The following is a 26,618-nucleotide window of genomic DNA, read 5'->3' as shown; positions in this document are numbered from 1 at the left end:
AGGTAGGTTTTCAGTGAATTCAGGCCAGCCTGGTCTGTGTAGTGAATTCTAGGACAGCCAGGGCCACATAGTAAGACCTTACCTCAAAATAACAGCAACAGCAAAAATAAACTAATCTCTAGTTCTTCATCACCTGAGTCTAATGAGTGTTTTTCTTCCAGGATCAGCCTTTACAACATCTGACAATCTGTCTCTCAGTTCCTGGGTATCATCGTCTTCCAGTTTTCCTGGCTTTCAGCATCCACAGACCCTGACTGCTCTTGGCACCAGCACAGCGTCCATAGCGACACCCATTCCTCACCCTATACAGGGTTCTCTGCCACCATATAGCCGCCTGGGAATGCCTCTGACCCCATCCGCCATTGCCAGCTCGATGCAGGGAAGTGGTCCTACGTTCCCATCATTCCATATGCCTCGATATCACCACTACTTTCAGCAGGGGCCCTACGCAGCCATCCAAGGACTACGCCACTCCTCTGCCGTGATGACGCCATTTGTATGACTCTTCTGAGAGCCGGGGGAACTAGATCCAGAATGTGCAAATGGGTATGAAAGTATAGGAGAGGGATGGGTGGGTGGGTGGGATGTGGGGAATTGGAGCAGGGGCTCTCCAGGAAATACAGGACTTATTAAAGAGGAGAGCTGGACTCACAGTGTAGGGGAATGCATCATGGGCCAGGATTCATCTGCAGCTGGATCCAGTGTAAAGTTTAGCCAGCCTGCTCCTACAACTAACAAGACATCAGTTCACCTAGGAAGCTTAATGACCTAAGGCAAAAGAATCTCCAGGTGCGTTATTCCTAGTGTTTAAAAGTCCTGTTGATGCAGTATTGTATAAAATCCTTGTATATAGGTTTTCTTTCTATCAACAGGTCCTAAGCATCGTCCAGAAGGCAATACTATATAGCATACTGAAATGCTCAACTCTGTTTCTCCCAGGGTGAAATGGGAGCCAACAGTGGAATGTTTGTAGTGCTGTGGCTTAAGCATGTTTAGTTTCCTTTCTGTCAGTTTGCTGGGGAAGGGGCTGAGTCGGCGCGAATGCATCCTGTGGTATGAACGAATAGTGAATAGCGGGAGCTGCCTTTCCGAAGTTCTTGCTGCCCAGTGGCCAGGACACCAGAAGCGCTGTCTTCAGTCCTTTCCCCTTTTCTTTTTCCTAAAAATTCTTTTTCTTGCAAAAAAAAAAAAAAAAACCTTGCAGGTATGCGGGGAAACCCTCTGTGTGTTATTTTAAAGTAAGATGTTCTGTTATTATCAAAGAGGCTGGCTTTTGGGGTGCTGCATTCTCAATAGGCTGCTGGCGTGGCCACCGAGGACCTCTCCAGAGCCCATGTGTGGTGATCGGCAAGGTTCCCCTGTACAAACTACAATCAAAATATGGCGGTACTCGTCTGAGGGGGATTTCTCTGCCATGCAAACCAAAGTCCCCCTCGTTTGTACTTCAGTGTCGGGGGTCGTTTGCGTATTAAAACACATTGGGCCAACATCTGATTTTTTTTTAAGAATCTGCTTTATTGCTGCTGCCATTGTCGTCAGGGGTTTGCCCCTGGCCATTCTCTCACAGGTGGCTAATCATGCTTTCATGTATGCCCGTGGGCATGGGTGTGCCCTGCCTCTGACTTCTCTTATCTCTCTGTGATACATTTACAGACCCCCTTCCACTTTCCCCAGTCGCTAACATGAAGCTGCATGTTAATTCAGTGACTCCCCGATAGAAACTCTGACAGTTCTTACCAGCAAACTAGGGCTGCGGCCAGCTTCTTGCTTCCTTCTTAAGCGTCCTCTCTATAAATACACTAGAGATTATGTTTTACTGCTATATAATCAATATGTTATTTTTGAACAACATGTATCTTAGCATTTACAGTCCAGGGCAACAAATCTGGTATTTTACAATAATAAATCCCTGATAGCATAGATTTATTAAAGTTGTTAGACCTTCAGATTTGAAGACAGTGTGTTCCACCTTTAGGATGTGACTGGTTTGCTTCACACAGTTCCCCTGAACTTTATTTTAGTTTAAATTTTGTATGTAGTTTTCATTCTACTCTGTTCCTACTTCAAATGTATTGAATGTGCTAGAAGACACGGGAAATGGCACTCCTCACAGTAGAAGTGTATTTAGGCATCAGCTCAATATAGGTACCGCATCACTCGGCAATTTGATTTGGTAGTTTTGTTGGGCATTTCCACATTGAATGACTTTCTAGGCCAGGTCCAACCTCTGGAACAAGGTACCACACACAGCCTAGGGTGGGATGCTGGCTTTAGATTTCTCACTTGATATTCTTCCACCAAAGTCTGTACTGGACTTCCAAAGAGGCACGAACTGTCAACAAAACCATTTTAAACTCCCCTATCAGACACTGCCGGTGAATCTGGCTTCTTGTGTGTCATCGTCTCGCAGTTGGATCCACAGGGAGTTGGTTTCCAGACAAGTACAGACATGCATTTATTTTTAAAACCAGTGGTGAGTGATGTTTAAAATAAATGCCCGTAGGGTTAGGGTAGGGGATGGTACTCAATGACGGGCAAAAGGACCTTGGAATAAAGTGCTGCAGGGAAAACCAAAATGCTATCTTCCAGGATGCCGGGATACTGAAGTGAGTGAGTGTCTGCATTTTCTTTCCCACAACAGTAAGATGATTGTGTATTTTTCCCAATCTGTGTGCCTCACAGTTGGTTTTTTGTTGTTGTTTAATATGATCTTTGCCAGTATTTCTTGGAATTTTTCTTTTAATTATGCAATATAAGAACGAAACTGAATGGCATGCATGGTGCCTAGCAAAGCAGGCTCTGGAAAATTTTTCTCCCTAAAGTTACTGGATTTTTGTTTTCCCTGTTGGTATTACATGATCCAGACAGAAGCCATCCAAGGGAAATGGGGCCATGTGAGTGCCTAGCAGTCAAGCCTGAGAGCCACCTGTAACTTTGGGGTTTATTCTGGCCATCAATTCCTATTAATTCCTTGGGAATTTACTATTTAAAAATCCCAGTGTTCACTCCACCAAAAATTGATGGCAAGAATTAGATAGAAACAGGTAAATTCTATTGACTAATCATGACTAAGCCTTAAAATATAGTTGGAATAATTCAGGTCTTCCCCTTTGCATGGCCAAGCGCAGTGCTGCTGAAGATGCCTGGCCAGGCTTGCTTTACTGAGCTCTAACAGACTCGTTCATAACTCACTGGCTTTAAAATATACCTCAATAGTTCTAAGTTCTTTATTTAGTGAATCATCCCACCTGCTTCCTGTCCTCAGAAGTTCTTGTGGGACTACATCCAATTGTGTCTGACATATCAACAATTCTTAGGTATCACTGTCTAGCTCAGGACTTTCTGCTCCGTTGCTGGCATTTCCAGCTAGTAACAATGGTTTATTGTCTGGAAGGGTCACCAGCACTGGTAGTGAGTGGGGACAGAGATGTAAAATTTCTCTGTAGAGGTTCATGATGCCGTGGTAACATTGTGTGGGCTTTGTGTAAGAGCTGCACTGACTCTGGGCCATTTGTAGATCTTATTCCCCAATCACTGGCCAAGCGTCCACCATTTTGCTTCTCCAGGTACAACACTCCCATCCCCAAACACAGTAATAAAAAGAAAGGGAATCCTCCACATGCTCAAGAAATATTTTTAGAAGTGAAACCTCATGTCTCCCATTGCCTATGAGTGTTTCAGGGAGATGCTAGGTTATTTATCCTATTTCTCCATTTCCAATGAACTTTTCAAGCTACAGTGCTTATGCAAAGGACAATTATGTTGAGGAAAATCACCTATGTATAAAACAGATGGGAGGATTTTCCACACTGTTAGACAGGCAGGGATGCTCGGTGGTGACTTAGTCATTAATGAACATGCTAACATGCTGTATTAAAACCCAGGTTTTCACTCAGTGTTCTAAAATTCACAGTTATTACAAACAAAACAATACCCATTATGACAAACTAGTAGACAAAAGAAAAAAATTAGCTTGTTCCTCTAGAGAGTTACTTCAGGAAGGGTGGGTTTTATATGTATTTTTTGTATTGTCTTAGAAAGAAAGACATTGCTGTAAACAAGCAAAGGGAAGATTATAAACTTTTAAAACATTAAGGAAGCATAAAACCCTTTTGTCATGGCTTACTAGTCTATACCAGATTAAAAACACCAAAACACTTACCTTTCCTCTGCAAGCTAAACATAGAAAGCTCACTTGTAAGTATTTGATGTGTTAATAATTCATATTTTCTAGAGTTCTTTATCTGCCTCTCTCTCTTGCATAATTTCAATCTTTTCTCTCTTTAAAGAAAGCATTCTGTAAAGAAAATAAATTGTGTGTGTGTGTGTGTGTGTGTGCGTGTGCGTGTGCGTGTGCGTGTGTGTGTGTGTGTGTGTGTGTGTGTAATAGTACATCTGGACAAAAGATACAATTTGTTGTATTTTACTTCTGGTGCAAAGACATGTTGTATTAAGTTGCTTTTAACTTTTTTTTTTAGAAATCTGAAAAGATTCTTTTGTTAACTAAAATATGAAATTCTGTATCACCTGTTTAAGCAGACTGTCACGGTCTTCTTGTTTGCTGTGTCTTCATTTGCTTAATGAATTGCGTGGAAAAGTCACTGTAATGCAGTGTGTGGGGTGGGGGAAGGGCGTGGGAAATGTTCTATGGGGAAAAATTATAAGCCTAATACTATGAAGTAACATCTAATGAAGTTCTGTTTAAGTGCAATATATTTATTTCTGCCAGAAATGTATTATCAACCTTATGTAATATTTGAAGCATAACATGTTATTTGTAAACAGCTAAAATTATATATTATCCCGAATTGTACAGAACCATGAATGTGTGGATACTAGTTTCTTTTGTGAAGAATGGAGTGGCATTTATCCATTTGAACACATTTACACTTTTTATCATCCGCACACAGTGACTCTTGGTGCCTGCGTTCTCCCCTGATAAGGCGGAGGATTGGATGCTACTGGGACTCAGCCAGCCATTCCCAGATACGATCCCGGCTATGATGTCATGTTTTGACATTGTTGTTTAAGAAAGATGCCCTCATAGTCCTACCTACCTTTCTCTCTTTCTAGTACTACTTAATTCTCTTCACTCACGTATTCCACCCAGTGAACTCTCAGAAAAAAATATGGTTTTATGTCTCTTGTACCAATTGACCCTGAAATTGATCCTATGTAGCTTAAAAACTACTGCCTTTTCCAAGCCATGAGCTCTGATACATGCTATAGTGACATTACAGCAAATGGGCTGACCAAGCAGGATTAACCAAACTCAAGATCTTAGGCATCCTCCACACAACTGTTCTTCAGAATACAATGTACTATCATCCCTTCTGCTCGCATGGTCTTTCCATGGCTCTATCATCCCTTCTGCTTGCAAACGTCTGATTTTTGTGTATGCAGAACACAAGCACTCATAGATCTTATTTGGAAGGATTTCACACTTAAGGGAAATACTGCAAGCATAATGTAGGAAATCCCGTGCATCCTTTATTCGGATTCATCAATTCTTAGTCTTAATCACCATTTGCTTTGTCACATGTGCACTGAGTAGCAAACACAGTAGTGCGTGGAAATAAATACGCACAGTGCAGAAACTGTCTTGTGAATGGATGGAGCATATGTTGAGGCTAAGGCCAATTTCCAGAAGTAACCTGAACATGTTTTTAAAAAGAACAAATAGGCCTAGTGGTTTGGCAACTCTAAGAAATCTAACAATGATCTATTGTCTATATTAAAATTTTGTCACTTGACCGAGCATAGTTTTCTTTTAGTTCATATCTACTTCAGAATGACATGTTGCGTTTATACACATCCTCAGCTTGTCTTGGTGTTTCATGACAAAAGTATCAGATTTTTCAATGCTTTATAGTGTTTCTATCTTTAATTATTTTGAAGCTCCATTTGTTTCAGATTTGGTCATTAAGAATTTTTCTCTTTTTGAGCCATTTATTTTATTTTTAGCCATTCTTCAATTTCTGTCACAATGAACTATTTCAGGTCTATCTTATATCTTCCTTGCCAGCCCTTTCTAGAAGTAACCTAGGCTTCTTTTAGTGGAAAGCGTATTAGAAATCAAATTTGGGTGGCAGATTCGTTCAGGGCAGCATATTTATGTGAAAAGATCCATATTGAAAATATGTCAATTCACAGCTTTGAGCAATAGATTCAACAGAATTCTATTCAAAACCCCAGCAAGTGCTTTATTTCTATAAATAAATTTATTCTAAAGTTTGTATAGAAAGGGTAAAAGATACATAAAGCCAACACAATACTGATGGAGTCAGACGACTAGTCAGGCCTCACTTCAAAATGCACTACAAAGCTACGGTGAAATAGACGATGTGACATTAGGTATTTCTTTGTTGTTGTTGTTAAATGTTTTTAACAACATGACTAGACCAAAGAAGTAGGGTAGAGGACCTCACAGCACACCCATGCAACATAAAAATCGCATCTTCAAAATTAATCAAAGACCATTTCATGGAAAGTAATCTTTTAGCGTTGGTCCTGGAATAGTGTAATTATCCGTATGAAAAACTATGAGTTTAGGCACAGGCCTGACAGGTGTAAAAATTAAATCAAAATGTACATAAACGTAAAAACATTCACAAGCTAGCAGAAGAGGAAAATCTAGGTGTTTTAGCTAGGTTTTTATTGTGGTGGTTTAACAACATGACTAAAAGTGGCTTGAGGAGGAGAAGGTTTATTTCGTCTTCCAAAGTGAAGTCCATCTTCTAGGGAACTCAGGACAGAAACCTGCAGACAAGAACTGAAGTCATGGAGGAAGGCTGTTTACTTTCCTGGCTTGCTCCCCATGACTTGCTCAGTAGGCTTCCTTTCAGAATCCAGAACCACCAGCCTGGGCAGATAACAAGACTCACAATGAGCTGGGCCTTCCCACATCACTTGCTAATCAAGAAAGCATACTACTGGTTTGTCTTGTGGTACCACAGGTCGTCTGGGGGTTATTTTCTCAATTGAGATCCCCTCTTTCCAAATGACTCCAGATTGGCCTAAAATCAGCCTACCCACATGTAGCTTTTCTTGCGCTCGTTTGAATGTTTTACAACACAACACCTAAAGTGTGATTCATTAACCTAATAAGCCAACCTTGGACTATGCTACAATGAAAATTCCTTGGGCTCAGGAGGTGCCCAGTGGTAAAACACTGGCTTCACACAGTGGGAGGACGGGAGTTTTCATCTTTTGCACCCAAGAAAATGCTGAGTAGGCATGAGGTCACTTGTAATCCAATCATCAGGAGGCAGAAGCAGGATCCAGTGAGCAAGCTGCAGCTAGGCTCGCCTAGGCAGAGAGCTCTGAGCTCAAGTGAGATACTCTACCTCAATATATGAATAATGAGAAAAGGCCCCTTACCTTATCTTCAGACCCCACAAGCTTTTGTAAGGCCTGCACATGCAACTTACACATGCACCTATATGCATACTTGTGCTCATACACATATGAACACACAAATGCATGTCAGATACATGTACAGTCAAAAAATGAAAACCTTTTTTTGATGATAGACAATATTAGAAGAATGAAAACAGCAGGCAAAGATTAGGACTAAATATTTTCAAAATACAAATGTGATAAAGAGTTTTCATCCATAACACAAAAGACAATTTAACATGCAACAGATATAGACAAACAGCCTAATAAAGCAAGGGCAAACATCTGGATATATGCACATATTTTGTAAGAAGATGTGGGAATGGAAAATGAATGTGGAAAGATCTGCAGTATTGCATGTGATCAGTGATTCATGCATTAAAAACTAGCACTGGACATCAGTTGCAATACCAAAGTGTTGAAAATGCTGGTGCAGCGTGGATACAGAGCTAAAGGGGGAAATAAAAATTTTCTGGTTTTGCACCAAGGTAACATTATGTTATCGTACGACCATTATGCTTTTTAGCTATTACCCAAATAATCTGGTCCTGTCAGACAAAAGTTTTCACATGAATTTATAGCAGCTTTTTTTCATAATTATCAAAACTCGGAAACAAACAAGATGTCCCTCAACAGGTGAATAGGTGAACAGGTGACGGCACAGCCATCTATTACTCAGTGATAAAAAGAAATGTGTTGGGGTGAGGTGTAGCCTAGCTGTGGAGTGCTGGGCTATTGTGCACAAGTAGAGTCTCAGGAATGTGGCAAGAAAGGAGGAACTAAGAGCAAAAGAGGAAGAGAGGAGGAAGAGAAAGAGGAAGAGAGAGGGGAAGAGGAAGAGTGGAGGAAGAGGAAGAGAAGGGAAGAGACGAGGAAAGAGAAAGAGAGGAAGAGAGGAATTTGAGGAGGAGAGGCACTGTCAAGCTGTGAGAAGAGGCAGAGGAACTGAAAATGTTTATTGCTAAGGGAAAGAACATTGAGAAAGGGTACTGCATGCTTCCGACCATGTAACCACAAGATAATCTAGGAAAAGTGAATTACTAACATTGTAGGTGTATCAATGAGGTCCAGGTATTTTTTTTAGGGGGGATGCACGGAGGTGAACAGATAGAATCCAGAGGAGTTTTAGAGATTCAATTAATTCTGTTGTGATAATTTAATGGTGAGTCTGAAGAATTATGCATTTGTCAAAATTCACAGGACCAGACAACTCTGAGAATGAACTCTACTGCAAACTAGAGACTAGTTACTAAGAGTAACTGTATTGACTCCTCAGTTATAACTCACGGACTACACGAATCCAACATGTTAATAACAGGGGATGTTATTATTGGCCAAAAAAGGAGATATGGAAACTCTGCTTCTGGAAAATTTTACTGTGAACCTGAAACTTTTCTAAAAAATTTTGCCAGCTTTCTTTTCTTTTAGGTTTATTATTTATTTATTATTTTATTTGTTGAGAGAGAAAGAGAGAGAGAAAGAGAGAGAGAGAGAGAGAGAGAGAGAGAGAGAGAGAGAGAGAGAGAGAGAGAATTAAGTTAGGTGGGTAGGGAGGTGGAAATAATCTGGGTGACAAAAAATAACATGACCAAATATATTGTATAAAAATTTAAATTTTAAAATGTAACTAAAAAAAAAAGTACCTGAACTGTGAAACAGCATGAACAAAATTCCACCTTTTGTGTAAAAAATATCAATTAAGGTAAAATCAGTTGTTTTAAATAATCCAGTCATGAGTGGAAAGTTTCTAAGTTTCAGGAATTGTGATGATGGAACTGTCCATATACTTCGCTTCGTATAACCAGGTTCTATGTAGATTAAATTTAACTGCTTATATTTGTGCCTGTGTATTTGCTCAAAGCTAAAAACCATACACTGAACTTAACAGAAAGAGGAGGACTCTCAATGAAACAAAATGAAGTCATTCTTATTTGAGAAACTAAACACCGTACACAAAATACAATTCTTAATTAGGTATATGAAATGGGCAATGAAATTGCCTTTTTTTGGTGTTACATTTGGAATTTCTCTAAATTTCATATTTAGGACACTGATCTATTATAGGTAATCTTTTTCATGTTCAAGTGCATTTTTTCCAGGCAGAACAGCATATGCTTCTAATTGAGAGAAAGGAGTGTCAACTACAGGTCTAAACTCACCCGGAAGTAGTTGTTTAGACAAGGACTGCAGAAACCTTGGCTGTATTTTCTAAAAACCACTTTAAAATACCGGTTTCCAGGCCATTATTGCCATCTGCTGGCTATACGGCTTAGTTGCATCTTTCATGAAAATGCTCTCACTGATCACTGTTCACAATACCTAGGAAATGGAAGCAAACCTATGTGTCCTTCAACTGAAGAGCTGGTAACGAAAACGTGGTACATATATGCTATGGAACACTGTCAATCTGTAAAAAAACTTAATCTTGAAATTTTCAAATAAGCAGATGTAACTAAAAGGATCTGAGGCTCTTAGTTCCAGATTTCTGGATGTGAGTATATATCCTGGAGTAACTGCAGAAAACAAGAAAGTAGAAAGGGGCGTTCCGATTGCTGGGGCAATTGGTTGGGGGAGCAATAGAAAGGGAATAGTGAGCTGCCAGTGATCTGATGTGGGTTAATTAAAGAAGGGAAAATTAAATATACAAAGAGAGTATAAAAATAAACAATAAAGATATCCTAAGAAGTCATAAGGAGTCATACTATAAAATATACCTAAAATGGCTGTAATACATGTAAGTTGATGTATAAATACACATAATATAATTTAAATAAAAAATTTCCATCTGGGATGGCAATGCTCTCTCCAAAGGTCAAAGACCATCTAACAAAACCCCCAAACACCAAATTGAGAAGCCCTTTTTTGAGTTGTTGATCAGAACTGTCCAAGAGATTACCAAAATATTATAGGCTAGGCTACTGCTACTGCCCTTAGTTGTCCCCCAGAGATGGAAGGTAAGTCCCATTGCTGAAGATACTATGCCCCAGAGTTGGAAATGACCTGAAGGCCTCTTCCCTGAGGACTAGTGTTCATAGTAACTTAAGGTAATATGGAAGTTTCCAAAGAAGGGAAACAGCCAACAACCTTACCCAGCTATGACACCTATCACAGAAAGGACCAGCATGGTACAATAACATGAAGGGTACAATAGTGGTGCACATACCTTAATGACAATCAGCTTGTCTCTAATCAAACCTAAGACTCACTGGCGCCAGAAACCTAGCCAACTACCAAGAGCTAGTGAAGTAATGGGTTTCAGAGGAGAACCTACATTTACCACTTCACTAAACCAGGATAATTTCTAACTATGTTATAAATTCTTGTCCTTATAATCACAGAGAAAAGCAATTTTCACCCCTCATTAAGGAAACTTCTCTTTGCAACAGATAGAAACAAATGCATAAAATTACAACCAATTTACCTTGCTCAGCTTTCTTCTTTTCATGGAGAAAAATTTTTATAAATCTTTATAAGCATGAACACTAGTAACCACATGACAAAGTCTATACGAAGCTGCTTTGAGATATCTTCTGCCAATGGAGCCTGCCCCCACAGTGACACACTTTCTCCAACAAGGCCATATGCACCCCAAGAAAGCCATATCTCTGAAAGTGCCACTTCCTATGATATTATGGGGCCAATTACATTCAAACTACCACAGAGGGATATTGGGAGGGTTTGGAAGAAGCAAATGGAAGAAGAAAATGTGGTTACATTTAATTTCACAAAACATTTAAAAATTGATTTAACAAAAAATGGGGGAGGGCGCAGAGGCAGGTTTTAGATATATAAGTGCATAAAGTACCTTTATGTAAAAGAGATTATCAGCCGGGCAGTGGTGGCACACACCTTTAATCCCAGCACTTGGGAGGCAGAGGCAGGCGGATCTCTGTGAGCCTGAGGCCAGCCTGGTTTACAAGAGCTAGTTCTAGGACAGGCTCCAAAGCTACAGAGAAACCCTGTCTCAAAAAACCAGAGAGAGAGAGAGAGAGAGAGAGAGAGAGAGAGAGAGAGAGAGAGAGAGAGAGAGAGAGAGAGAGAGAGAGAGAATCTTCTAAAACATGAGTGGGATATTCGAATTCCAATGTCCCCCTACAGGCACATATGTTTGAATGCTTGGGTCTCGGTTGGTGGAACTATTTGGGAAGGATTAGGGAGTGTGGGTTGTTGGAGGATATGGCTTTGTTGGTGGAGGTGTGTCATCTGGGGTGGGATTGACATTTCAGAAGCCCATGCCATTCCAATTGGCTTGATTGCTGCCTTGTGGTTATTTTCTCAATTTGTAAACTCAGCCACTGCCCCAGTAGATGCCTAACAGCCTGCTGCCATCCTTTCTCCACATGGCTGCGGACTCCACTACTCTCTAGAATCATGATCTCTAAATTAAAAGCTTTCTTTTCTGTTGTCCTTTTCATAGTGTTTTGTCAAGGTATTAGAAAAGTAGCTAGGACAGAAGTTGCTACCAAGCAGTGGTGTGTTGATGTGGTTAGACTAACCATGCTCTTCCTTCCTCCCTCCCTCCCTCCCTCCCTCCCTTCCTCCCTCTTTTTTCTTTCTTTTTTTCTTTCTTTTTTTCTTTCTTTCTTTCTTTCTTTCTTTCTCTCTTTCTTTCTTTCTGAGATTTCTGGATGATTTGGAGACTTTGGACAGGGAAAGTGGGTTGAGGTGAACAGGCCAGTCTAGTAGAAGCTTGGAAGACAGAAGTGCTGGGGACAGTGTGAGCTGTGGAGCTCCAGTTCAAGAGGTTTCAGAGGGGAGCACTATTAGCAACTGGGCTATAGTCTATTCTTTTCATATTTTGGGAAGGAATGTGGTTAGTTTTCTCCCCTGTTCTAATTATTTGACATTTGAAGCAATTGGGGTAATTTCAGTATATCAGGTGATGCTCCCTACTAAAACCTAACAATATACATATTGGGTTGGATTCAGAAAACACATCCCGCTTATGATTAACACTGTATGCTATTTTCTATTATCACTAGCCATTCACTCAAAATGAATTAATGGCCCCAATACCACATGACATGAGTAATTCTGTAACTTGGAGTTTGATGTTGAGGCTATTCTAATTTTAAAATTGACAATAAATAATGGAACAATGGGTATCTGTGCAAAAGGTTATTTTAAGGGTATAAGGGACTAGATTTTATTTTTAAGGGATGAACCAAAGGTAAGAACATGCCTCTTCAGGCAGCTGGAAAGAGACTACAGAAAATTAACTCTGCTGTAAAATGCAGAGTTAAAACGTGCACATTTAAAATAAGGAGCTCCATTTTGATTTTGTGGATTCATTTAAGAGCAGGTTTTCGCCAGCTTAATATGGTGACAAAACTTGTAATCTCAGGATTCGGGAGACTGAGAAAGGAGTTCAAGGCCAACCTGGACTGCATGACAAGATGTGTTAAATATACATTGTGTGTTTGCCAAACAATAATCAATAATATCTTGTATTTTAAACTAAAAATTGGATAGACAAAATTACAACCTATTAAAACATGAGCAAAGTACTATATTTCGGGTCCTCTATTTCCTATGTACATCTTGAGCACAACAAATAGTACCAGGAATGCAGAAATGCCTCTTGAGAAAAATCTTATAAAGCATAAATTAGCAGCAACTTACTTGTCTCACATGTACTGGATTTAGTCAGTAGATAAATATAACTACTAGTGAGCACTCTAGCTCTTTTTTAAGATTTATTCATTTATTTTTAAATTTATTTATTACGTATATAGTGTTCTGGGCACCAGATCTCATTATAGATGGGTGTAAGCCATCATGTGGTTGCTGGGAATTGAACTCAGGACCTCTGGAACAGCAGTCAGTTCTCTTAACCTCTGAGCCATCTCTCCAGCCCAGCACTCTAGCTTTTAAGTGAAGGCATAATTAATGTGAACTAGAGAAAGGGCTTGGGGTCAGAAGACTGCATTCAAATAAGCAATTTCTCAATAGGAGAAAAGGCTGGGAAAACCATGGGATGGCATGTATATGTGCATGCGTGCGTGCGTGCGTGCGTGTGGGGCGTGTGTGTGTGTGTGTGTGTGTGTGTGTGTGTGTTTCACTTAGACTCATCGGAAGATCTGTGTCCAGGAAAGTGGAAATTAAAATCGGAAAGGTAGATTGGGAAATATTATTGAAGGTATCGAGGAATAAAACCAACAAGTTTAAGCTCTGTGGGATATGGAGGAACCATGAGCGTTTTCAAGCAGTATTCTTCCATGAAGATGAACTTGGTCAACACTATGGTGATTGTGTCTGTTCAATAAAGTCCTAAAATGGATGCGTGAAGTGGTGTGGACTCCAGCCGTACAGACTGACGTAAGACCTAGAATGTGGCGTGGCAGTGGCCTCTATAGTGTTGTATAGAAACTGTGAGGCCAAGACCTTTTTCTGGCCCAGGGTGGCTTCTGGTTTAGGGAGGTAATGAACTCCTGAGGCCGTCGTCCCTTTCTTCTTCGAGCCAGGATCTGAGCAACTTCATTGGAAGAGACCATGTTACTTAAAGAATGAGCTAACGAGTACTGTCCTTCAGGGACCAGGCCCTGGGGCAGGTCACGCCACTCGCAAGTCGCGCGCGCTGCACGTGGAGCGCAAGGCTTCCTGGACTGCACGCTCGCCATCCTTGTTTCACGGTCGTCATGACGACGAGGCTGCCCGCAACGGCGGCGGGGGCTGGTCGTTGAGGCTGCCAGGTGAGTCCGGCCCCCGAACCTGGCCCTGCGGTGACCCAGCTCCATCCACCTGACCACAGACTATGAGAAGATGGTGGGGCCGACGAGGAGTAAACTCAGGGAATCGGACCCCGACGCATCGCAAACCAGGAGGAGTCGGGGCGCAGGGGCGGTGGAGCCCCCGCTAGAGCGCGCCGCGAAGCCCAAGAGGCCCAAGAGGTGGCTGCTGCAGCCTTCCTTCGTGGGCGGTAGGAACCTGCCTGGGGGCGCCCGCAACTACACGCAGCAGCGGAGGACCCGAAATCTGAACGCGCAAAATTACTTACACCTGGAGGAGGTCACCAAGCTCCTTCTTCATGGCCGCTTCCAATTCCTCCACAGCCTCTTGGACCAGCTCCGCGAAAGGGTGCAGGGACTGCATAATCATCGCTTCTCCCACAGGACCCTCTTTGGTGTAGGTGAGCAGAGCCTGCTCCATTCCCAGCCGGGCAGGATTACCTCACATCCTAAAGCCTTGAAGGGTTTACATGGGTCTTGGGGGATTTCATTCACCAGTGTTTGGTGTGTTGGAAGAGTTGACGGTGATGTCTGAGAATCTCATGCCAGGAATTCTCAGCCTTCAAGCTCCTGTTTTAAAGTATCTTGTGAGATTGTCCGACCTAGTGGTCGCCTGTATGCCAACAAAAAGTTAACCTTATCAGAGCAGCTAGTTAACACAAGTTTGTAGAAGTGGTTGACTACCTTCTGGACAGAGTTATGCTCCTTTGTATTTTAAATCAGTTTCTTAGCTGAGATCACTAAAGGCGGAGGAAGGAGGAGAGTAGATGGTGCATTCGTTACCCCTGCTGATACCCTCTTACTCTCCACTCTGCGGAGCTTTTAACGGCAGCTGCTAGGAGTTTTTTCATGCAAGCATTTCCTCCATTTATACCTCTGATTTTTCTGTGGTTTCTGAGGTAACTTAAGTATTGCTGCTGTCTAGTTTTTGAGACGAGAGCTTTGTCACACTAACTGTCGATATAAATGGAGACACAAATACCTCAATACAGGTTATTGCCGCCTCTTCCCACCATATGCTATTTGGCTGCTGAAGTAAAAATGAGTTGTCACATTGAAGTGTTAACAGTAATTGAGGAATAATTGAAATTCGTACTTAGATTTCCATCTGCTGTCTATGCCAACTGACCGGTGTCACAGCCACAATCAATAAGGGCCGTTTTCTGAAATCCAAGCTCCAGTGTACTGAGGTGTGGCACATGGTTACCCATGAGTGGTAAGGAAATTATGGATGGCTTTATTAACTGAATAATAACTTTACTAGCTGTGCTCGGGAGAGACAGTTAATACTTTAGAATGGAAGGCGAATGTAGCTTAGAGAAAGAGAGAACTTTTAGAAAATGGTGGAACTTGAGTTATAGCAAAAGGCTGATAAATGGCCATGTGGAGCTGGGAACAGTGTGTGTGTGTGTGTGTGTGTGTGTGTGTGTGTGTGTGTGTGATGCTGACAGAATGGCAGGTTACCTGTCTTAGCACTAAGACAGCATGGTGTGGAAACAAAGTTAAGATGAAAAGAAAGGCATGAAGAATAGGAGGATGCTATTGACATAAGCTTCCAACTCAGTGATGGGCGTGAGGCATTTGAACTCTTTGTGTGAAGGCATGGATTCTTTTCTTTTTTGTTGTTGTTGTTTTGTTTTTAATTGTTAATTATTTTTAAGATAATAAAATTGTATAATTTATCCCCTCCCTTTTTTCTCTTCAAATCCTCTCATGCATCCCCTGGCTCTCCTAAAAATTCATGGTCTAATTTTCTTTAAATACTGTTACACACACACACACACACACACACACACACACACACATTCCTAAGTACATAAATATAACTTTCTCAGTCCATATAATGTTACTTGTCTGTATATGTTTTCAGAACTGACCATTTAGTATTGGATAACAAGTTGGTGTGTTGCTCCTTGGAAAGGCTGTTCAAATATTCTTTATGAATAACTAAGCGTTCATTTTATATACAGATATGGTTATTTATATTTAAAATACTAATTGTTCTATAAAAAAATTCCATGGCATTTGGTAGCTGTGTGATGTTGGCACTGAATGATTTCTCCCTCTGGGAAGGCTGCTTGGTCAGTGCGTGCTTTCGAGATCCTGCAGGCTGGAGTGTGCTGTGGACTGGAGGGTTTGAGAACGAAAGCAGAAAGAATAGTTGGGAAACTCTTCCTAGAACCAGGCTACAGTGTTCTAATGATAGCAGCAGCAGCAGGAGGGGAGGGGAGAAGAGACTGACAGAGAAGGTAGCAGATGAGATTGTAGCGGCTGAAATTGAAGCAGAAGCAGGGGAGACAGGAGGGGAATCAAGACAATCACTTTGGGTGTTATCCACATCTGAGTGAACATGGACAATTAGGTGGCAAGGAGATTTGCAAGGCAAACACCAGTGTATAGAAAGAATAGGGCAGAATAAAGACAAATAGGACAGGAAAACTGCATCTAAGCGTGCATCTTTTGGGGAGTTGTGGCAGGAGGGGCTGGGAGACACAGTTGGATTTTGAGGATCTTTGAACAGATAGGTGGATCATATTTGGCCCTTTGTGAGAATATGTGTGCGTGGGGTGGGGTGTGCACTGTACTGCACACACTTCAAGAAGCCAGAGCAGGAGCTGGGCTGTCCTTTTCTCTACGTTACTTGCTTGAGACAGGCTCTTCCACTGAAATATCAGCTCACCCTCTAGTGTAGTCTGGCTGGCCAGCCAGCTCTCAGGCTCTGCTTGTTGTCACCCCTAGTCTTGGGTTATATAATATGCAGTTATGCCTGGCTTTATCACACGGGTCCTGGCGATTTGGACTTAGGTCCTCAAGCTTGCGGCGCAAGTTCTTACTCCCTGAAGCCAGCTCTTCCATGTTTTTATTTTGAAAATGTAATTTTAAATATTTCCCACTATATATCACTAACAAGAGACTGGAAAAAAAAGAAATAAATGTAGTCAAATAGGACACCCTCCGTCACTGGTAACTAAACTTTATCTCAGGACATTTTTTCCCAGCTGAATATAAAGGTTATACATTTTTATTTAAGAGTGGTGCAGAGAACATTTGTTTTGTGTGACGGAATGCATGGCATATATTGAATCGTTGTTTTAATAACCATTTGAAAACAAAGAACATTTTAGCTTGAGCACAGCACGAAAACAGAGAGTAGGCTATAGTTTGCCCATCCTGATACAATACAAGCAAATCTGAGAAGAAATTAAGATGAGCCCAGCATGGTCATTACGTAGGCAGGGGAGCAGGGCTGGGAAATTCAACATGGTGATTTTATGTTTTGAATATTGAATTGCTTTGCTTTTATTCTGTTACCCAAGATGCATGGTTTTAAAACGCAGTTTTAGAAGGTTGATGCTGGTGGCTTATGAGGTATCTTGCCAAGCGTACGTGGGCAACCCTGGTAAACGCGTCACAAAGTCTCTGTGAGACGACTCTGGCTGAGTGAGCTACCGCCTCCATGTCAGCAAGGACCTGGGGAATTACTAAAACCAACATTCAAAACTTTGGGAAAGAGTTGAGTGTAAGCTTATTGTGATGAAAGGGCATCCATTTAGGAAAAGCCATTGGAAGAAGTAGGGGCGTTGTGGCGTTTAACTTGTTCCTCCTCGCTCTCAGCTCCATCTCCTGGTCACTGTGTTTGGAGCACTGCAGAAAGCTGCAAACCTAGAGTAGCATGGAACTGGACCTGTTCCTCATCCCCTGTTATCCTCGTGCACGGGGCTCATCTGGACCCTTGACTGTGCCTGGATCCAGGTTCTCCTCAGGAGCTGGCAGTTCATCAGGGCCTTCATAGTACAACTTAGCTTTCAAAGGCATGGCTGAACAAGGCATTTTCTGCATTTAATGATCACTGAAGAGTGCAAGGAACAGTGTTGTAGGCTGGATTACGCAGGTCAGAGTGTTTTCCAAAAGAATCTTACCTTGGCATAGTATACATGCTTTAAAAAACACTTTACATAAAGGAAGAAGAGAATAAGAAACAATAGACAGTCATACTGAAAAGTCACAAAAAGATCAAGCCACCCACTTCATCACTCTTAAAAGGAGGGATATGTAAAGCTTCCAGGTCCGCCCCACCTGCAGAGGGAGCGAGGCTCAGTTTACTTCCTTCTGGGCTGCTTTCCTGGCTCAAGTAGACAGAAACGGCTGACTGTCTAGCTCGGTGAGCTCTGACTTTAGGTGCACATTTGAAGTGCTGAGTGCTCATTTTAAAGACATTTAGCAATAAAACGGTTTTTAATTGTTTCTCTTTTTTCTTTTCCAGCTGCCTTTGTGGGGATTTTGCACTGGTAAGATTTTTGTCTCAGCTTAAAATACATAGAAATATGTGGGTTAAATTTTGGCATTGCCACTTGTAAATATCAAAACAAGACATCGCCTGCCTCTGCCTCCCGAGTGCTGGGATTAAAGGCAGAGGCAGGCGGATCTCTGTGAGTTCGAGGCCAGCCTGGTCTACAAGAGCTAGTTCCAGGACAGGCTCCAAAGCTACAGAGAAACCCTGTCTCGAAAAACCAAAAAAAAAAAAAAAAAAAGACATCGATACCTGTGTCAACTGACACCTATGCATCACTTCTGTATAAAGTTCACGTGCACATTATCATTTACAGTGAAGATGCCCTAAGGCCTAGTAAAAAAATTATGTGTATAGTAAAAAAATTGTCTGTATGTATGCTTGTACACCACGTGTGTTCTCATAGAGGCCAGAGGAGGGCATCAGATTCTCTGGGACTGGAGTCAGACGTGGTTATGAGCTGCCCTGTGAGTGCTGATCATCTTATCTTCTGAGTCTTTTCACGAGCCACACAAATTGTTTTTTCACTTTACCTAAGACTCACTCACCCCTCTATTTCTTTGAAAATTTCCCACCCCACAAGGCTTTTCAGTTTATGTCACCTAAAGCCTTTCCTTTCCTGTAATACCTGTACGTTATTGTGGACATAAGTTTAGAGCTAAAGTCTTAGGAATACCTGCAATCTAAAACCCAGAAAAAGAGATAAAGCTCACTTTCTTTCTGAACTGGAAATGGTGGTGCATGTCTGTAGTTCCAGCACTTAGAGACCGAGGTGGCAGGATTATGGGTTTGAGGGTAACCTGTGAGGCAAATAGTGAGATCCTGCCTCAAGAAAACAAGCCTTTCCCACAGTGGTGTGGCAGAAGTGCTCTGAGTCTGCAGTCTGCATTCCCTGGCACTCTCTTTGGAAAAAAAATTAAAAAATTTATTTTTTAAATCATGTGTTAAAAACCCTGAAAATTTCATCTGGAATATTTTCATTTCTACCTGAGCTAACATTTCGTAGATGTAGGCAGGTTTCCTGGCGAGTGTTCCTCTGCCTTCCCATCTGCCTAACAATTTTGCTGTGAGCCCTGAGGCTGGACCAGGAAGAGTCACTCCTGTACTCTGTTGGTTTTCTGGCACGTGACCTGCGTGTGAATCCAGGGCAGAAACTATGTTGATACATGAACTTTGTTTGTATTTTTGTTGGGAAGATTTTATAAACTGAGGGCAGCACGTTCCCTGACGGTGACTAATTTCACCACATACACCCCTTGGTCACTAGCAATGGCTGCTGAGTTTCACTGCTGTGGACCTTCAAGTATAGGCCTCTGGGGGACTTAAAAGGCCATTCTTTGTATGGACTTACACTTCTTTTAAAATTACCTTATTTTAAAAGTGATTTTATTCAAATTATAGTAGAAGTGCTTTTCAGTGGTTACAAAAGTATTTTCCAGCCCTTTTGAATCACTCCTGCAACATAAAAAAAAACAAACCATAGTCTTTTTTTGGTTTTTAATTTTTTGAAACCGGGTTTCTCTGTGTGGCTTTGGCTGTCCTATATCAAACTCTGTAGACCAGGCTGGCCTCAAACTCAACAGAGATCCGCCTGCCTCTGCCTCCTGAGTGCTGGGATTAAAGGAGTGCACCACCACCTCCCAGCTCTTCCTGTGTTCCTAAGGAGCTGGACGTGGAAGAAGAGTGGAGGGCACCATAGGAACTGTGCATGCACAATAGGAGATGTGCATGCACAATAGGAGATGTGCATGCACAATAGGAGATGTGCATGCACAATAGGAGATGTGCATGCACAATAGGAGATGTGCATGCACAATAGGAGATGTGCATGCACAATAGGAGATGTGCATGCACATGGAAGAATGGAGTCAAGCAGCTTGGAGTGTGTGCGATGGTGAAGAATAAATTCTCAAGAATATACAAGCAACTACATCAGTAAACTGTAAAATTATCTCAGCATTTGTTATAAAAACTTGTTTTCACTGTATGGCTTTCTGAGCTCTGAAATTGTTTTAGGGCTGCTTCTGAAGCCCATTCTCATTATTATCATGTGTTTCTTTCCTCCCAGGATACACCTAATAACCCTTTTTGAAAATGACCGTCATTTTTCTCACCTCTCATCTTTGGAACGGGAGATGACCTTCCGCACGGAAATGGTTCGGTTCTTTCTTCTAACTAATCTGTGCTGTAAGGATAGTGGGACAATAAGGTAGAGATTTAGCAGGAACTGAGATGGGTTTTAGGTGACTCCCATTGCCTTTATGCCCGTCCTGTGTGAGCTGGTCAGCACATTACAGACGCTGGCACTGCTTTTATTTTCCTCCAATTGCTCTTGAAGCACTGGAGGGTTTGTTCGGGGCTTAGGTTCAGGGACTGAATATATCATTAATGTTTGTGTGGTTCTTGAATACCTCAAAGGCATTATTTCCAAGGGCGGCATATAAACTACTATTTAATAAGAACATAGCTGTGGCGGGCCGTTGGGGACAGACACTGGGTGCAGACAGCAGTCCTGTGCTTATTTCTGTGAGGACTGATCAGTTGTCTCTGATTGTCAGTCATCTACCTGTTAGGTAGAAATCACCTCAGACTTATGGGGCTGTGGTGAAATGAAGGGTTGAATCGGACACACACATTATAGCATCTGGCATAAAACAATAGCTTATTATGAACAAAAATCATTTTTTTTATTTCCCTGAAGGTAGACAGGTACCATTTAGTAGTTTTATTGCTGTGTTATCTTCATAAACTGAAAGGAAAATCTAAACGGTGCAGAAATGGCCGATTAGGAACCAGCTTGGATTTAGAAGCCCCTGGTGTTGTTTAACATATCAACACTGAAGCAGTCGGTGAAGCAGGAATGAGCATGGAGTTTCAATTATTTCAAAATTTTGAAGAATGAGGCACTTGCTTTACTTTGAAAAACACTGTGGCACTTTTTATTTATTTATTTACTTATTTTAGCAAACAGCAAATTTAAGATGAAAATAACATAAAACAGTACAGACTTTTGAGCTGAAATTCTCTCCTGGTCTAAAGAGGACATTGTTCCCTGTGCTGGAACTACCAACCTGTGTATCCCCTTATGACACAGCATCTGTGAACAGCGGAAGGCAGCTCAGGCACCAGCTGCAGCTCCGAAGTAAGCTGGACCAGTCACGCGATGCTGACGAGCATGCGTCAATAGTTCATAAAACTGTCGGTCCTTTCCAAATGCGGGGTTGCACTTCAACATGAAGACACCCCTGTTTTTGATAGAATTTATTATATGCCAACTTCTAAGCATATGGGAAAATAGATTTAGTCAAGTTTAAAGTACACTGGCTAGATGCATGTCTTAAAGCATCATCTGTGCTACATGCAACCATTCACCTAATCTGAATAATCTCAGACCTTCGGAAAACTAGAAAGAGTCATAGAGAAGACGCGTGAAGATACATGCTTTTTAGTCTGAGAATGTTAACAGCAAGAAGTCATTACGAAGTCTTCTTCATGACCTTTTTTTTTAACAGAAGAAAGATGATCTACAAAAGTTGTTCTAAAAATGTTCTCTAAACAACTTAAGGTTTTATTTACATTGACAGTGTGTGTCTTTCTTAAAAGGGACTTTATTATTCCTACTTCAAGACTATCATCGAAGCACCTTCATTTCTGGAAGGATTGTGGATGATCATGAATGACAGGCTAACTGAATATCCCCTGGTAATCAATACAGTGAAACGCTTCCATCTTTATCCAGAGGTGAGGAATCTTTAGAAACAAATAATGCCAGCAGACTATTGTCAGATAAAAGTGGTAAATATAAGGACAGAGGGGAAAAAAGAGGTTTGCTATTTTAGGTTCGTTAACATTAGATGTTTTTAAGATTTGATCTCACCATAAAGCGATCCTCTCTCAAAAGTCAGCCTACTGACTCCCCTTACATGATGTCAGAGAGTATACCTTAGCTTGGGAATTGTAACTAAGGCAGCAGAGGACAGCTGGGACCAGGGCTCGGCTTGGGGCCACGAGGGTTGGCATGGAGGGCACATGGAGGACAGTGAGACTGGCAGGGGAACAAGGGCCTTGGAGTTCACTGCCAAAGTAAGGCTTATTTGGTTACATGGCCAGAAATCCGTGGATTTAAAAAAAAATTAGCCTTACAAAGTATGGTTTTTTAAAGGGAGTCTAGAAATTTGAGAAACAACAACAAAATCTTTGGGAAGCTTCATTTGTGAATTCTTTTTTATTGAAAGCATTTTTTTATACGGTATATTCTGACCATTGTTTTCCTTTCCCACCTCCTAGATCTTCCCCACCAGCCCAGCTCCACACCTTCTTTACCTCTCTCTTTGGAAAGCAATCAAACAAAAACATGAGAAAAATGGAATAAAAAGTATCAAAAAAGCACAAGAGACAGAGACAAAAATAAAACCTATAGAAATACAAAATTGAAAATCATAATATACGAGCAAAAAAAAAAAACCCAGTAAGATGAAAAAAAAAAAAAAGACAAAGTGATATAAGACAAAAAGTATACGAAACCACCCCTGAGTTTTGGGTCGGCCATCTACTTCTAGGCATGGGCCTTACCCTTAAGTGTGGTTAGTATCCCCAGTGAGACTCAGCTGGTGAAAACGAATGTTTCCTTTGCAAGTGATGCGAGCTAGAGATAGCTTCTTTGGCTAAAGGTGGGAGCGGGTGTCCATTCCCCACTCTCAGCTCCTGGGACTCTGTCTGCCTGACTTAAACCTGGGCAGGCCCTGTCCAGTTCCAGAGTTGGTGGTCAGCGCCAAGCTCTGCACAACACTGCTGCACCCTTAGGGCTATTGTGCCACGTCAGTCTTGCTGCAGTTACTAGGCGTCATAGCTGGAGGACTGTTGGTGGCTTCCCTCCTTTGTAAGGTTGCCTGGCAACTCCTGGTACCATGAAAGTTAGTCCTCAGGGAGGAGAAATTCAGGTCAGTTCCAGTTCAGGGTCCCTGGGGCATGCATCTGAAGTGCATGGTGTCATGAGCAATAGGGGCTTACCTTCTCCATCTGGGGGTCACCAAGGCAATAGCAATAACCTGTATGTTTTGGGAATCTTTTGGACAACACTGACCAACAACTCAAAAGAGGGTTTCTCATGCCTGGTGTCTGGGTTTCCTTAGGTGGTCTATGGCTCTTGGAGGGAACATGGTCAGTCCACATGGGAAAATTTTATTTGAAGTGTATGTGTATATTTATATGCCAACTTCTTATAGGTGTCTTAGGTATAATCATATGACGTCTTATGACTTTCTCAGATATCCTTACTGTTATCACCTTCCTTCCTTTTCAATATTTATTTCCCTTCCCTCCCTAATTAGTGCTCCCTTTTCCACTTCCCCAGTCTGATCACGTATTCAATACTATTCAAGTGGCTTCCCCAGCCCACCTCCAGCCAGGCAATGATCCCTCTTTATACTTAATGGTTTATACAGTTACTTTAAGTAACATACCCATACCTGAAGTTTTATAAGTAGGAGCATCCTATGACAGAGAACATGTGACATTTGTCTTTCTAGATCTGGGTTACCTCACTCAATATGATTTTCTATTTCCACCCATTTACCCGCAATGTTCATGGCTTCATTTTCATTTACGGGTGAATCATCTTCCATATTGTATATGTACCACATTTTCATTTAGGTTGTTTCCATATTCTATATTATGAATAAAGCAGCAATGAACATGGTTGAGCAAGAGTGTGTGGAGTGCACTGTCCAAGAACTGCTATAGTTGGGTCATAAATAGATTTACTTTTAGCTTTGTGAGCATTATCCACACTGATTTCCCCAGTAGCTGCACCAGGCTGCAGTACAAAGAATGAGTGTTCCCTTTTCCCCACACTGCCTCCAACGTTTGTTGTTCTTTTCTTTTCTTTTCTTTTCCTTTCTTTTCTTTTATTTTCTTTTCTTTCCTTTTCGTTTCTTTTTTTCTTTGATCTTTGTTGTTGCCATTCTGACTGGTGTAAAATGCAATCTCAGTTATTTTGATTTGCATTTCCCTAAATAATAAGGACCAGTGAACATTTTTGAGATATTTTCTAATCTTTTCTTTTTCTTCTGAGAACCCAGGCCATTGGTTTTGAATGTGTCATTTGTTTGTTTAATTCTTGCTTCTGAGTTCTTTATATATTATGGGCTTCTTCCACTCTCAGATGTGTAGCTGGCAAAGATTCTCTTCCACTCTGTAGGCTTTGTTGTCTGCCACATGATTTCTTCTTTAGCTCTGCAGGAGTTTTTTGTTTTATGAGGTCTCACTTGGCAGTCGTTGGCCTTAATTCTCGGGCAAATGGAGTCCTCTTCAGAAAGTCCTTCTATACACCTATATCAGATAGGGCACTGGCTATGTTTTCTTTAATAATTTCACTGTTTCATCTTTCTCATTTAGGTATTTGATCAGTTTGGCCTTAGTTTTTGTGCAAGGTGACAGACAGATTGGGTTTAATTTCATTCTTCTGCATGTGAACATGCAGTTCCCAGCAACATTTCTTGAAGATTCTTTTATTCCTCCAGTTTAAAATTTTGGCACCTTTGTCAACTAGCAGATGGCGGAAGTTATGTGACCTCATGTTTGGGTCTACAGTTGTTTTCCCACTGGTCCTCAGGTCTGTTGTTGTGCCAGTACCATACTGTTTTTATTACTATGGCTCTGCAATGTATCTTCAGATCTAGAATGGTAATCCCTCCGGTATTGTTCTTTTTATTCAGAATTGTTTTTATCTATTTGGGGTCATTTGTGGTTCCATATGAATTTTAGGACAATTTCTTTTACTTTGGTAATGAATGAATTAGGAATTTTGATTGAGATTGCTGCATTGAATTTGCAAATAAGTTTTGGTACTATGCTTATCTTGACAACATTACCTCTACCAATCCATGAGCATAGGATTCTAGTGCCTGTGATTTTCTAGTGCTTGTGATTCCTTCCTTGTAGTGGTCCTTCACTCATTTAGTTAGGTCTCAGTGGATGAATCTATCATGGTCTTGACCTTTTTGCTCATATTCTCATTCCTTCCACTCTGGGAAGGTCAGTACAGTACTCTGATATAGGCCTCTGCCTCTGTTTCCATCAGTTGCTGGATGAAGGTTCTATGGTGGTATTTAAGATATTCATCAGTCTGACTACAGGGCTAGTCAAGATCGGGTCCCCTGTCATCTATTGCTTAGGGTCTTAGGTGGGGTTCTCTTTGTGAATTCCTGGGAATTTCTCTAGATCCAGGTTTCTGATAACCCTATAATGGCTCCCTCAATCAAGATATCTCTTTCCTTTCTCTCATTTCTATCCTTCCTCCATCTTGACTATCCCATTCCCTCAAGTTCTCCTTAACTCTCCCCTTCTTGCCTCCTCTTCTCTTACCCTCCCTTCTCCCTCCACCCCCTGCTTTCAGTTATGTGAGGCAATCTTGTATGGTTCCAATTTCCAGGTGGGTCTCTCTATATTTTTCTTTGGGTTCACCTTATTACTTAACCTTCATAGGATCATGAACTATAGGCTCAACGTCCTTTGTTTATAGCTAGTATGCATTTATGAGTGAGTACAAACCATAGTCATCTTTTTTGGTCTGGGTTATTTCACTCAGGATAGTGTTTTTAATTCCATCCATTTGCATACAAAATTCAAGATGTCATTGTTTTTTTACCGCTCAGTATATTGTTTTTTACTCTAATGTGTAAATGTGCCACACTTTCTTTATCCTTTCTTTAGATGATGAGAATCTATATTGTTTTCATGTTTTGGCTATTACAAATAATGCTGCTATGAACATAGCTGAACAAATGCTTTTGTAGTATGATTGAGCATCTTTTGGGTATATGCCCAAGCATGGTATTGCTGAATCCTGAGGTAGATTGATTCACAATTTCTAAGAAACTGCCATACTGATTTCCAAAGTGGTTGCACAAGTTTGCATTCCCACCAGCAATGGATGAGTGTTTCCCTTATTCCACATCTTCTCCAGCATAAGCTATCATTAGTATTTTTGACATTAGCCATTCTGACAAGTTTAAGATGCTATTTCAAAGTTGTTTTGATTTGCATTTCGTTGATAGCTAAGGACATTGAACATTTTCTTAAGTATCTTCTGGCCATTTGAGCTTCTTCTGTTAAGAATTCTTTGTTTAGTTCCATACTCCATTTTTTAAATTGGGTTATTTATAATTTTAATATCTAATTTCTTGAGCTCTTTATATATT

General features: G+C 41.1%; 2 protein-coding genes across 2 annotated transcripts in view; both read left to right on the top strand.

Moving 5' to 3' along the window:
• Nucleotides 1-554, top strand: part of Tbx20 (T-box transcription factor 20) — a 55,702-nt gene extending 55,148 nt beyond the window's left edge. Inside the window, exon 8 of the mRNA XM_038323226.1 lies at nt 162-554. Coding sequence (XP_038179154.1) covers nt 162-502 — 341 coding nt within the window. The 3' untranslated portion in view covers nt 503-554. The remainder of the gene's footprint in view (nt 1-161) is intronic.
• A 13,606-nt stretch (nt 555-14,160) lies between these two features.
• The window catches only part of LOC119809294 (probable C-mannosyltransferase DPY19L2), a 119,773-nt gene continuing 107,315 nt past the window's right edge, over nt 14,161-26,618 (top strand). The window contains 4 exon segments of the mRNA XM_038322147.2: nt 14,161-14,527; nt 18,391-18,415; nt 20,486-20,573; nt 22,021-22,158. Of these exon segments, the coding sequence (XP_038178075.2) occupies nt 14,161-14,527; nt 18,391-18,415; nt 20,486-20,573; nt 22,021-22,158 (618 nt within the window).

The sequence above is a fragment of the Arvicola amphibius genome, chromosome 3, assembly GCF_903992535.2.
Source record: "Arvicola amphibius chromosome 3, mArvAmp1.2, whole genome shotgun sequence".
NCBI classification, from domain to species: domain Eukaryota; kingdom Metazoa; phylum Chordata; class Mammalia; order Rodentia; family Cricetidae; genus Arvicola; species Arvicola amphibius.
Note: the sequence above shows the minus strand (reverse complement) of the source record. Positions and strands in the feature narration are given on the sequence as shown.